Source organism: Salminus brasiliensis, chromosome 22 (assembly GCF_030463535.1).
Source record: "Salminus brasiliensis chromosome 22, fSalBra1.hap2, whole genome shotgun sequence".
Classification (NCBI taxonomy): domain Eukaryota; kingdom Metazoa; phylum Chordata; class Actinopteri; order Characiformes; family Bryconidae; genus Salminus; species Salminus brasiliensis.
The window spans coordinates 24,464,456-24,478,200 of record NC_132899.1 but is presented as its reverse complement, the minus strand read 5'-3'; the positions used below and the strand labels follow the sequence as shown (position 1 = coordinate 24,478,200).

The 13,745-nt window shown below is 41.0% G+C and overlaps 2 protein-coding genes across 3 annotated transcripts; one reads left to right on the top strand and one right to left on the bottom strand.

Moving 5' to 3' along the window:
* maff (v-maf avian musculoaponeurotic fibrosarcoma oncogene homolog F) lies at positions 1 to 5,940 on the bottom strand. Of its 2 annotated transcripts, none has more exons than XM_072668096.1 (3): positions 5,728 to 5,940; positions 4,155 to 4,215; positions 1 to 2,844 (listed from the first exon to the last, which is right to left on the bottom strand). In XM_072668096.1, the coding sequence occupies exons 1-3, from the start codon at positions 5,892 to 5,894 to the stop codon at positions 2,401 to 2,403; spliced, it is 672 nt and encodes a 223-aa protein (XP_072524197.1). In that variant the 5' UTR covers positions 5,895 to 5,940; the 3' UTR covers positions 1 to 2,400. The 2 variants fall into 2 exon arrangements, with proteins under 2 accessions (XP_072524197.1, XP_072524198.1); XM_072668097.1 differs by lacking the exon at positions 5,728 to 5,940 and adding an exon at positions 5,533 to 5,656.
* Positions 5,941 to 8,667: 2,727 nt separating this feature from the next.
* tomm22 (translocase of outer mitochondrial membrane 22 homolog (yeast)) lies at positions 8,668 to 13,624 on the top strand. The gene is made up of 4 exons (XM_072667280.1): positions 8,668 to 8,979; positions 10,903 to 11,021; positions 11,512 to 11,629; positions 12,260 to 13,624. The coding sequence occupies exons 1-4, from the start codon at positions 8,896 to 8,898 to the stop codon at positions 12,332 to 12,334; spliced, it is 396 nt and encodes a 131-aa protein (XP_072523381.1). The 5' UTR covers positions 8,668 to 8,895; the 3' UTR covers positions 12,335 to 13,624.
* The last annotated feature ends 121 nt before the right edge of the window (positions 13,625 to 13,745 follow it).

Sequence of the window (13,745 nt, the reverse complement as noted above, 5' to 3'; positions counted from 1 at the left end):
TTGTATGTACAATATATACATTTATTTCAATTAATGGTATAAAATAGACAATATATTTACTTTACCATAGAAAAATACAGGTAATAAATACTTGTGTTTTGCTACTTTACAAAACATCCAGCATGTTTAGAAACAGAAAGCATGATGATATTACTTAAGTCAAGTGCTCCTCAATATGAACGTTGGAATAGCTAAACAGATTTAATGGGAATTAGCAATAAAAATCTTTCCATCTACAAATATCAGCCCCTATACAGCATATTACTCCCCTCTGCTGGCTAATAGTTGGCAATTTCTGTCCAACTACGGGTTAAATGTGATCGTTTACAGCCACTCCTGTCTGTCTGTCCTTCCGTCCATCTCTCATTCCTTCTGCCACTTTCGTAATTACCTTCTTTCCTCCTTCACTTGATTGCTGTCCAAAAAAAACAGTACTTTCTTAAAAATAAAGGAACTTCAAATGGTTCTTTGAGCGATACCATAAAAGAGTGACCCATGTTTGTGATTGAGAAAAGTTCATGCTCACACATCTCTAACAAAACCAGGTTCTTTCTGGCACCAACTTGTTCTACGGTATTGCTCAAAGAAATATTTGCTCCTTTATTTATTTTTAAATAATCTAAACTTATGTTTTGTGAATAGACCAGTGGAAATACTCAGTCACTTGCAATTAAATATTTTTACACAATCTTCTCCTGTGAAATTCCCATTTTGTTGATTCCCTGTATTTTTTTTATTTATTTTTTTGGACAGCAACATCCTGCAGCTTTTTCTGTCTTCTCAATCATCTACCCTCCCTACCCTTTCCATTTCGCCCCGTTCCCTTTCTTTCACACGTCTTGCTCTCATGTGATACTGTTTAAGCGTCCAGATGTATTTCGTTGTTATAAATATCAATAATTATCATTCTACTTTTAAATACAAAAATACCACTACTGACAAGCCACTATACTGTAATAACACATATGACCTTCACACACACACAAACACACACACACAGACACACTGGATCATGTTACAGTAAAAGGGCCATATCTCTAAACATAGCTAAATTCCTCATTAAAACAGTAAACCCTACATTAAAAAAAAAAAAAAAATCGAATCATACCCATTACATTAATTCAGACACGGCAATATCCCTAAGCTAGTCATACGTAAGCACATAAGCAGTATTTGGACTTAGAAATCACAGCTCTCCTTAGCTTAAAGGTCTTCATCTTAAATAGAGATAAAACAGCTCTCACTGTCGCAGATTATTCGGCTTTTGTTTAAGTATTAAAAATAATTATATAGGAATGTATCAGCTTGCATTGACGTGGCATTCTACTGGTCTGGGCCCAGTTTCCCCCCACAATAGCATACTGGTATCAAGATGCTTCTAAACAGGTAGGGAGTGTGTTCACAGAGTCACAGTGTGATGCTCGCTCTACCATCGAAGAAGAGTCTTCGGGCTAAGACGCTTTCAGGAAACCAAGCCCAGTTCCGTGACTAATGGTAGTTATCAATATATTCCAGCAGTGTTTGCCAACTTACAGAAAAGTTGGTAGTCGAGAGATATTAAGTCGAGCTCAGTCATTACTCCAGTAAAGACCTGTACAGTTGTGACTATTATCATCCATGTAAGGCCAAAAAGTAAAGCAGAATAATATTAATGGTGTAATCAGGACATCTTTGAGCTAAATAGCATGTAAACTGACCAGCGACACCCTACTCACATCTTGTTTATACTGGTTAAAGTCAACATTATAGGCTGACCATAGAAACAGGAGTTTAACATCAACTCATGGAGAATTAATGGTCATTCTAAAAGTTGAAAATAATCGAGTGCCCCAGAAAAGAGGCAGTGGACAGAAACCAGTCTGGGACGTTTATAAGACAGCGGAACTCACCAACACACGATATATGAATAAAATGCAATGGTGGGTGTACTGGTGGCCTTATATACACGGAACAGTGTGAGAAATGACAAATCTGAAAACACGCCCATCATCATTTCCACTAACTTCAAGAAAACATCAATTAGGACATCTCTATTCCGAAATGCTTGCCAGTCAGCCAGTTATTCAGTTCAGCTTAAATGGTCCAGTTATTGATTCTGGTCTGTGTTGTGTACCTCTGTACACTCTTAAAAATAAAGGTTTCCAAGTGCTTCTTGGCTTGGACAAAGCCTCTCCTCGATATGGACCATATACACTACGGTAAAGATGTGAAGGTTCTTTTTACTTTTAATAGGTCCTTCACATTTCCAAAAATTGCTCTTTAAAGAACCGTCCACTGAGAAGTTCTTTAAGGAACCAAAAGTAGTGGTTCTTTTAATCCAGAGAGCCCTTTCTAGCACCTTTATTTTTAAGAGTGTTCCCGTTTGTGTTTTTGTGCACCTGTTGCTAATAGCAGCCGTCCCTAGGACGCTTCCTGCTCTCTGTGGGCGTGGCCCTGCTGTGGGCTCTTCACTATGGTGATGACTGAGGCGGTGTTGAGGCGAGGGGCGGTGGCCAGAAGGCTTCCTCCTCCGGCCTCCAGGCCACGGGCGAAGCGCTGCAGGGCGGCCAGCCGAGCACCCAGCCCCTCTAGCTCCCGCCGCATGCCCGCGTTCTCCGCACCCAACCGTTCCACCTCGCGCTGAAGCTCCTTCTTCTGCTGCTCCAATGCCTCTCGCTGCGACACGCGCTTTACCCTGCAGCTGGCCGCGTAGCCACGGTTCTTCAGCGTGCGCCGCCTCTGTTTCAGCTTCTGGATCTCCTCTCTCGATAAACCTCGTAGGTGCAGGTTCAGCTCGCGCACGGACAGAGACATGAGCTCACTGTCCGACAACACAGGAACATTTTCTCCACACTCCCTCTTCACCTATGAGGAGAAGACAAAGTCAAAGCTGATGTCGCTGCGGAATTTAGGAAACCAAAAGTGGTTCTTCTATGGCATGTTTATTCAAATTTGGTTGAGGGCTGGTGTTCAGCAAATTGTGGTGATTTGCCCACTCAGACACTATTAGATCAGACTGTCTGAATTAATGAACAGGTCACCAAACTGTGTCAGTCCACAATTCCACAGTTCTCTAAGAACATACCTAAAAGCAAAATCACCATCTTATCTGTGCAGCCCTGCTGTGGTTAAAGGTTATCATTCCAACAAAGCAGGAGCATCTGATCAATTATTTAAAGACTGAAACCACCGATTCAAGAAGCTGAATCTTTTTGGAATAAAGAACCAGTGGTAAAAGTGTTTTGTGTAAAGCACCATACGAAGAACTGCTCGAAAGAAAACCTGGAGTCACACCAGCCTAGTGCGGACAACACTGACTACCCCCACCTTACACGCTAAAAAAAAAAGAAGTGCGACAGAGTGTTCTTTCATTTTTGGTTGCCTGAAGAACTGTTCAGTTATAATGTGATAATTACAGAGCTCTTTGATATGGAATATCACAGTGGAGATGGCAGGTTGTGCCCTAAAGGTTCTGTTGCCAGTATGCATGGGAAGTGGCCTGTATGGGCCCTGTTTTGTTTGGGCTACTTTTAGTTTTTCTAAAAAAAACAACAACAGTGTTCTTCTCTTTTTTTGATTAATTTCCTCCTATACCATTAAGAGTTAGTCTGAAAAACCTTAAAACCTCAAAAGGGTTCTTCACATTTACACAACCGATTTACAAAAATGGTTCTCCAAAGATCACCCACTGAAAACTTTTGAGGGGACCAAAAGCGGTCCTTACACAGCATTACTAACCATTTTAGAACCTTAGGTTTTAGGATTGTACACAGTAGTTCTGAAGCAGTTACACTCTTAATAAGGGTTCTTTAAGGGATCTTTATAAAGATGATGGTTCCATATAGAACCATGACAATGCAGAAAGAAAATGGCACCGAGAACCATTTTTGCTTAGCGTATCCCCAGTGATATGTAGTTATAACCAAGTAATAAGCCTCAAGATGAATAATAACGATAAAATGCATGCAGGTTAAGAGGTTAAAATATGGCAGGATACTTCACAACTTCAACATACACGTATATAAAAACAAAATATAGCTTTTTCCAGGAAACTGTTCCTGTTTCACACGAACACACTGTTCCGTAAAGATAATAAAGCATTACTTATTGATGACAAAGACATCCTGATGGAAAGATAAACTGCCTACAAATGGAGAAACGTATCTTGCATTTACCTTGAGGGCTTTGCTGGCTCGGCCATCCGATGTCATTGCTGCGTTTTTGTTTTCCTGGCGCCTGTAAACAACAATTACAAAGGTTACACTTTAACTTTATAGTCAGCGCCCGGGGAAATGTTAAGGCCAAGCTGAGTTACTGAAGCCATTTCTCAGTGAAAGTACTCGTTTAATCCAGGACTCGTCTTGATCTACTGGTAGTAAATCTGAGTGTGAGGGTTAATATAAGACAAACATTCGTACATATAGCTTTAATCTAGCACTAACCCTGACCTAAGATCATACAGTAGTAGAAGTTTACTGGCTTAAGGTCAGTAAACTTTTTTTGGTCGAGTTCCGCCAAGGTCACTGAAGTCTGTCTCACCATACTGCTTTCCTAATCAGCTCTTACACAGCCGTAGTTCCCTTTTCGTTCACTTGTGCCGTTTTAACTAAGCTGAACCTGTCAGTTGAACAGACCACATGGAGCAATAGCTTTAACGTTGCAGAATCCCGCTGAGCAACGCCAGCCATAACCTGCATATAACAGAGGGACACGTATTCTGACAGCGGTTGAAATGTGGTCAAAGTCCAGAACAAGACCTACACTTCACTGACCTACAGTTTCCAGAAATGAGAAGTGTGTGTGTGGGAAGTGTGCGGATCATGCACTGGGTGTTTAACCTCGAAGTCACGGTGATTCAGCACAACCCTCCTTCCAAAGGCCTCCATTCACACAGTCGTTTAACTAACCTTTTACACTAGGATCGGTCCTGCGATTAGTCTTTTATTGTAGGAAACCGTCCTCGGCTTCTCAAACAGCTAAAAAACACACTGGCCATGCTGTCAGTAAATGGATAATAACGTCGCCGAGATAAGCTGCCCGGCCAGCCTGCTTTATCATACACTTAACAGACACCAGGCTGACAAGCTAAGCGAAAAAATACCTTAGCTCAGCGAAAAAGGGAATAAACACTTAGCTAACTAAATAAATACAGAAAAAGGCAGAGACAGGGCAGGTCCACCCTAGTGTTAGTGATAGCTACAAAGCCACGCGTTACTTAACTAGCTAGCATAACTGTGTTATGTGGACCAGTCAACATATTAGCTAGCTAGCTAAATATATCATCGACACATGGGCTTACACGAAATGTTGGTTCCTAATTTAAAAGAAAATCATCTCAAAACTTAACCAATAATGTTAGACCTGGGATATAATTCCCCGTTTCTCGCTAATAGTTAGTTAGATAGATAGCTAACTAGCTCTTTAGCTAGCGAGCAAATTGTCATGTCATCCTGTTCTCGTGGTAAACACACGGGCCACACTTTCCCAGCGCAGACAGAGCCAACTACCATCAACCACTGGCTGTACCCAGTCTCAGCGCGATCATATACTCACACTCGTCTGGAAAAGGTCACAAATTCACGAAATAATGCGCAAACACAGCCAGGCAAAGCGACTGTTTAGGAGACAGACAGCAGACACTCCTCCGGGTGTTAGCCATGCTAGGCAGCTATAGCTAGTTAGCTCGCCAGACTGGGTGGGAAGCCCAGCGCTCCGGTAAACAAACGCAGAAGAAAAAAAACGGCTTGCCTGTTGTTTATTTGCTCTTTTCCTCCCCCGACGTAGACGAGTAACAGATATCCGTCGATGTGCCTCAAAGTCAGAGCTCGGAAACTGGAATGAACACAAGAGAGCACATTTAAAGGAGAGTAAAGCGACCCGCCTTTTCCCGGAATCACCGCGGGACTCTCATTCATAAACACACGCAGCGGAGTGACGCAGCAGCTCAGGAATGAGAGCACAGCTGTAAACAACACACCGCGGAGGAGGAGCACACACACACACACACACACACACACACACACACACACACACACACACACACACACACGACCCTGTATTAGACATGAGCTATACATACACATACACATAGAATATAAAAAATACATAACGTAACATTATTTCATTATAAATTAGTTACAGAAAAAATATAAGAATTAAAAAGTGTAGAATTCTTCATGGATGAACTTTACTTTCAATGCAAGTCAGTGGAGCATTTCTACTGGCACATTCATAATTACATTTTGCCACTATATAAATAAATGATGTGATATGTTATTATGTAATTATTATGTATACAATCATTATTTCCACTTATGTTTTTTCGTCCTTAGATGAGACCCTGCTGATTAGGCGATTCACTGTTTCCATGCTCTCCTCGCTTGGGTTCAGTTGGGTTTCATTCAGTACATCTGTTTCCGAGTTTACTCACCTACAGTCACACGCTTTCTCCACTCACTCTCACTTCGCCCCCACATCGACGAGTACAGAAAGATTTAACCACTAAAAGAGTCGGTAAATTATTGAACCCTTTAAAGCCAGAACTATACAGTATAATAACTACCAGAACGCCAGAATGTACTTACTTTCAGATGTAGAAATCTGGATGTATTTTTCTGTTGCATGCACTGCACGAATAATCCACCAGGGACTGAAAACAGGTATGTGGTATTATTTTCCAATGTGTGTAATTCATTCTCATGTTATGTAGTAATATCATTATTTAGATTTAATAACCCAATATTATATTTAGTTTGATTATCATTATTTGACTTTGATGTTGATCAATGTTATAAAGGTGTTAAAAACTCAAATTTGATACACTGGACGTTTAAGGGTTGATCAATTCCAATAACAGTTTAAGAATAAGTGTGCCTAAAAGTCTGCCAAAATAAATGACTGGGTAAAAACGTGTAGCCTGATGTTTATTTTTTGGATTTTAATTTTAGTAGATATTTGTAATGGTTCCTCAGGTCACATTAAGGTTCAGATTTGGTGGTTCACAGAAACAAGTGTGAGAACAGAACCCCAGTATATAAACACTATAGTCAAAATTCTCCAAACGCCCTTTCTAATGAGTAAATTTAGCTAGTTTAGGGGAATTCCACTTATTTTTTTACATTTCAGCACAGTTGAGTCATGAGACCACAAAGTGACTCATTGCGGTTTTGTATGAAATGGTTCATTAGTGAAACTGATTGAACTGATTTGAAACTGATTTCATTAGCATACTCCATTTCATTAACATACTCCACAGCTCAGTGCTTGGGGCTTTATACCCGTGTAGCCCGGGCCTGGCATTAGGCATGGTGCCAAAAGGTTCATGTTTATCTCCATCCAACATCTAGTACCTTGCTGATGAGTTAGAGTGGAGTATGTGATCTAGAACTAACATTGCTGGATGAGCAGGTGTCTATGCAAACATCTGGACATTAGACTGTGAATGTGGATTAGGTCTAGTATTAAACTGGAACATTAGCAGTGATTTACCACTTAAAATGCTAAAACAAGTCGTGGATTGAGCTAAATTTGGGCCTGGGAAATGAACCTGTAGTTCATATAAGATATTTCCTGTCTTGTCCCAGTGATTATAAATAGTCCTCTAAAGTCCTGGTCTTATTTTGTACACTGTGACATGCCCAAATAAGGAACTCCATGTTTAAGCATTTTAATGACCATAATGCAAAATGTCCAGTGAAGAAAGAGAAATTCAGAACATTTCAGAATGTAAAACCTGTCCGACCTTGAGGTGGGTGGGCTGCAACAGCAGAAGACCACGTCTGGTTCCGCTTTAGCCAAGAGCAGAAAGCTGAGGCTGCAGTGGTCACAGGCTCACCAACACTGGACAGCTGAAGACCGGAACAAAATGTAGTCTGATCTGATGATCTCTCAATTTCTCCCGAGGTACACAGATGAAAGGATCGCAATATGGCACAATGGACCCAACCTGCCTTTTGTCAAAAGTCCACACTGGTGGAGGTGGTGTAATGGTGTGAGGAACACTGTTTGGCACACTTTGTGCCCCGTTAATACCAATCAACAATTGATCTACCTTCTAATGACCATCAGAATCAGAAATACTTTATTACAGAAGTACCAGGAGGAAAATTACAGTTATTACCGCTGCAACCGTTTGTGTATGAATAAACACACTATAAAAATAAACACTTTATAAAATAAATAAATTACATTTAGAACAAAAAAAAAAGAAAAAAAAACTTGAAATGTAAATATATATTAATTATATGAATTTAGTGAAGTGGCATAGTGGTAATAACTGTGACTATAAATATGGAAAATTATTGCACCAGAGTTATTGCACACATTAAAGGAGGAGTTATCGAGTTTAATGGCCACAGGTAGGAATGACCTCCAGTGGCGCTCTGTGGTGCATTTAGTTAAGTGTTCTTCAGTCACCAGATCTGGGCCCAGCAGAACACTTTTGGGATGCGGTAGAACAGGAGGAGATTTGCGGCACTGAGGTGCTCCTGAAAAATAAAATGAGATGCTCCTGAAAAATTGCAAGCATTTCACGGACCAGAATCTCCAGAAAGTCATGTTTCCAACATCTTGTGGAGTACTAGTGTTCGGGCCCTGTGTGCACAAAGCCCATACATGGTAGCTGGCTCGGTGCAATAGGTCCTCTCCTGAGGCAGGGGGCGCTGATGCCGGTTCCACTGTGCAGAGCAGCGGTGAGGCTCTGAGGCTCCTTCACTCCACGCACATGTAACCGAGTTGACCTCCGGCAGGAGCTCCAGATCACTGCAGGTGTTCGCTCCTGTGAGTTAAAGGCGTTATTAGCCGCGTTAAAACGCAAAGACAGCCGAGTCGCTGCGCCGCCGTGCTGCGTGGACTGTCGCTCCGCCGTTTCCTCCGGTCGTGCTAGTAGCGGTGTGTGTGGTGAGTGTGTGTGCAGGGATGCAGGCGCTGTCTCTAGACGCGGGGCCTGTGGACACACGGCCTCGTGAGGAAGACGTCGACGGAGACGATGAAGACGAAGACGTAAGTTCACTTCCACAGCTCTACAGTAATGTCCCATTCACAGGACTGTCTGATGTACACCCGCATGTTAGCTAGCTAGCTAGCACTAGCGCTCCTAGCCTGCCCTCAGTGGGAGCCAGTGACTTCTAGCTACTGATGCTGCTGCTGCTGCTGTTGTAAACGTTATTAATTTTATGCAAATTATTATTTGACCAAAGATTATTAACGACCAGAAAAACAGGCATGTTGGTGATTTGATTAATTCTAACTTTAAGTAGATTTAAGGCTCTTCTTTCAGTAGACATTGTAATGCCTCACCTTATAATCGGGAATGCGACTTAAAGGGCCCATATCAGAGCACACTTAAATAAAACAAACATATGAAAAAGGTTTAAAGTAGTAAATTAACAAGTTTACAAAAGTGCTGTTAAAGTTAAGTAAAAAAAAAAAAAAGAAAAAAAGACGATTTGTATGTTTTTGTGACGTCACAACTCCTCACATTTGCATATTTTTGCATATGCAGTTGTTTACCTCTTAAGTTGTAAAGGGTGTAACAGTTACATTTAGCCTATGTCGGACTACTTTTACAGTCGGTACAGTAACGTGAAAATGATTATGAAAATGTTGTAGGTAGCTCGGGGGGGGGGTTGATATTAAATGCAAGAAAATGTAGGATATGGGACCTTTTGGTTTGCAAGGTATTATAATCTGAGCTGGGTCTTAGCTGGGTGCTTTCAGGAAGGGTGGTGGGTAGGGTGGTTTGGACTGTTGTTCTACGGCTTAGTAGACCAGGCAACCCTGACACTGACCCCTTTTCTTAGAAAGTGCACAAAACTGGGCTATAATTAGGGCCGGGTGATAGGATAACATTTCTATCAATATTTAAGGACATTTTCACAATACATAGTATTGGTCACAATAGATGTGATCGCAGACCAAATGCATCTGTAGTGATGGTGCAAGATGTAGTGATGATCCAGTTAAACCAGACTAATGACACTGCTTGTACTGAAACGTGCAGCTGACTAGTGTTTTTTAAGCACTAACAAAAGCCTTAGAAAAGCATATTGTGCATCACAATAATACCAGTTTTAGACAGTGTCTGTGGATGGTGTAATTAATAGTTACAGATTATCTACAAACCTCTATTACCAAAGATATATCTTATCTTTGGTAGAACAGAGATCCTCAGCCCCCACACACACACCTTGCTTAAAGGCACTTTAGTCGCCCCCTGTCAGTTCAGGAAATCGAACCAGCGACCTTCCGCTTGCAAGTCCTCTTCTCTAACCTTCAGGCCACAGCTGCACTCTTTTAGGAAAGAGTTGGTCAACTGGTCATCCACACAGGCCACAGCTGCCACTGCTCAGATTTAGTGAAACATCATAGCTGTGTTGTTGGCATGACACTACAAGGACAATCTTACTATAGGAATTTAACAGAATCTGTCATTAGCAGTAGAGGCTGGCTTTTCATTTCAGACCCTGCCGACTTTATTTGGTGGGGACTTTCTTTTGGCTTTTCTTAAATCATGAATTTCACATGACATGCCTCAATAAACTGAAGGCATTTGACATGTAAAATCTACTGTTAAATCTACTGATTGATCAGCAGATGGGGGATTCTCCCATCACACGATGCTACCAGATCACATGAAGACCATTTCCATCACCGGGGATCGTATGGGTGATCTCACAATGATGGGACCAACACTGGCTGCACCGTTTGTCAGCCCAACTCAGAATGTTTAAAGTCACAGCATATCCGAGAGTCAGTGTTTTGGGGATTGGTTCCAGATATTTCCCTTGATTTGTCCTTACTCTCCTGATTTAGCCTACATACCGTTCTGATTTCAACTGCCAGAGCTTTTTATTTATTATACTGCTTTTAAACAGCAAAATTTCCCATGTGTCATTGCTCTTTTGTTTTTCCTGTTTCTTTTAGCTGGACGAGACCTTGCTGGAGAGGCTGTGGGGACTAACTGAGATGTTTCCAGACACGCTGCGCTCAGCAGCTGAAGTATCGGCACAGTGCTCACTGTCTGTAGCCAAGAAACTTTACAGGTGATTTCTTAGCTCTGTGCCTCTCATGCTGTTGGGCGTGTGAAAATGACAGAGAAGCTGAGTGGAGGTTGGGGTGCTGTATCAAAATTGTATTAAATTACACACAACAAGCATCAGGGAGACATTTAGCATTTAGCTTTGGAAGTAAACTTACAAGCTATGTAACCCAGACTAGCGAGTTTACTCTGACTTACCCCTTTTTAAGAGATTGCGTGAGGTGAATGTGGCATATGGGTGGTTTGGGTCTTTGCACAGAAATGTATGAAGGTAGTTGTGAACAGTTTAATCTTACAGTGAACAGGTGAAATATGCTGGAATTCTGGCAAGAAAAAAAAGAGAAGAATTCCCAGGCCTTTGGGATTTGTAACGAGTGCTTTGAATGCCAAAATGAAGATGGAGTCAAAAGTGTTTTCTCATGAAAAATAGCAAAGCACAATGACCTTTTACTTGACGTGAGTAAAGTTGTTTTTGCTTTCCTGTTCTCTTTCAGTTTTTCCCGCAGTGCACTGTGGGTGGGCACCACTTCCTTCATGATTCTGGTACTTCCAGTCGTGTTTGAGACGGAGCGACTACAGCTGGAACAGCAGCAGCTACAGCAGCAGAGACAGGTAATTGGTCTGCAGAAGACTGACGTTGCAGACCAGTTTCTGTTTAAATTTTATTTGATATATTTACATAAAATTAAACGTCACTGTCAGTGGAAAAAGTACAAGCCAGTAAACTGCTGTTAGCATTCAACCAAAAGTGCAAAATAGCGAACATATCAACATAGTACAGTTGGTACTAAAGGTAACGTCCAGTTGCCTGCTAATGTGAACGCAGAGTAAGCCCTGCCCCTCTACTTTTACTCTGACAGGGATAACTAGTTCAGGTCTTTGGCAGTGGTTTCCATGAACAAGGAACTCTCAGAAAAGACCAAGGGCATAGTGTATTGACCACAAAATAAATAAATATAAAATAATAATAATGTTTTTTGTGCTCTTTGTTGGTGCTGTGTTGCTGTCGCACACTTTGAGGATTTTTACTCTGATAAGTAAATCTCTCTAAACGTAGGTTATCTTTAATTTCTAGGATTTGTAATTCAAATAAATGCTGGAAATATTAGTGAAATCATGGAGAAGTTATTGCACTATTCCTAACTCAACCTGAAAAGTCCTGGAGAAAGTTTTCCTAAAAAGGGTGGGAACCCTGTCTTCTACTGGTCAGCCTCATACTGTAATGTTTTCTGTGCTACACAGATTTTATTGGGGCCGAATGCTGGCATGTCTGGTGGAATGTCCGGGATGATGCCCCCAGCTCCTGGAAAGCTCTGAAGAAGTAGCTTTGGCACCGTCCTTGCACTGCAGTTCACAGGGGACCTGGAGACGAGGCGAGACGCAGAGTGAGAGTGAACTGGGGGAGAGAAAGATGAGGTGGACGTCGGTCAACATACTGTAGGACTTGGGTGAACAGGGGAGGGTGTGCGTCCTTTCCAAAGAGCATCAACATGAATTTCCTTCTGCCTCTCTCTCTCTCTCTCCTGGTGTCCAGCCTACACTTCTGAGCACTGACAGTCTGAATTTCTTTCTTTCTTCCTTTTTTTTTTCCTTTTTTTAAATAATAGCTGTGTCATTACATGTCTTTCTGAAGGTAAAATGAGTATTTCTCATTCTGTTAGTAAAAGCAAATGTGTCTCCAGTGAAATGTTCATGTTAACATGTACAGATGGATGTTACGTTATGAATGTTCGTTATGAACGTTTTCTTAATGGATTACAAAGACCGGTTCTGAAAGACCCAAGCATCCACATGTTCTGGTTGTTGCTAGTTTCCTGCTGGTGAATGATAAAGCTTGGTAAAATGACTGTTTACCAACAATGTCCTTTAAAATGTATTTTCTAAAGGGGAATTCCACTGATTTTTTTTTTTTTACTAAATATATGCACAATTTTATCAATAAGCTGTAAAGGCTCATTCAGACTGATGGAAACTGCTCCATTTGAGAGGGAGATAGTGGAGACTGGGACCACATGTCCAGGGATTTGTTTGGATCTAGAAGCTACTTCATAGAAAGTTTTTACAAGAAAGGGTTACAAATACATTGTTTTCTTGGCTGAGACCTCGTGATCTGTGATTCCTTGTTCCTGGTTTGTGGTTCCACCCCATCTAATGTCAAGTCTTTATTTCAGTGACTGAATTCTGCAGAAATTCTGGACAAAATGATGGAATTCCCCTTTTAGTTGTCATCTAAAGCCATACAATATAGGGAGTATTAGATCACACTAAATTTCACGTATATCAGGTTCAGTAACTGCCTAACATTTCTTGCTCCTAACAGTTTTTCTTGGAAAGAGGAACCAAAAAAAAATAAAGTCACGAGCATGAAGTTAATGTCAGATCGACTGACCTGACGAAAACATGACATTAGTGTTAGCATGTGCTTGTAGTGCTGAACCTGTAAAGTTTCTAAGCTCTGTAAGGACACTGTATTCAGTTTAATGCATTTATATAAATTCTTTAACATCCAAAACGATATAATAGCAATTCTTCATGTCCGTCTCCCCCCAGAAAGTCTTTGTATATTCACCATGTCCACAGGAATAAAAGAAAATATAAAAGAAAAAAGATTTGTTTATTTGTGTCTGATGTTTGACCCAAATGATGATGTGAGAGGCTGTGAAAGTAAAAGATTGTGGCCAATAGCGTTTTACACTCTTAGTGAAAAGTGTTCTTTGACTGGTAAGAG

Bases quoted from the DNA above. Each gene is read 5' to 3' on its own strand.
- maff (XM_072668096.1), bottom strand. From the start codon at position 5,894: ATGAATGAGAGTCCCGCGGTGATTCCGGGAAAAGGCGGGTCGCTTTAC. The intron at 4,216-5,727 runs GCAAGCCGTTTT...TGTTGTTTACAG, and splicing joins AAAGAGCAAATAAACAACAG to GCGCCAGGAAAACAAAAACG. The intron at 2,845-4,154 runs GTAAATGCAAGA...TTCTCCTCATAG, and splicing joins GAGCCAGCAAAGCCCTCAAG to GTGAAGAGGGAGTGTGGAGA.
- tomm22 (XM_072667280.1), top strand. From the start codon at position 8,896: ATGCAGGCGCTGTCTCTAGACGCGGGGCCTGTGGACACACGGCCTCGT. The intron at 11,022-11,511 runs GTGATTTCTTAG...GTTCTCTTTCAG, and splicing joins GTAGCCAAGAAACTTTACAG to TTTTTCCCGCAGTGCACTGT. The intron at 11,630-12,259 runs GTAATTGGTCTG...TGTGCTACACAG, and splicing joins AGCTACAGCAGCAGAGACAG to ATTTTATTGGGGCCGAATGC.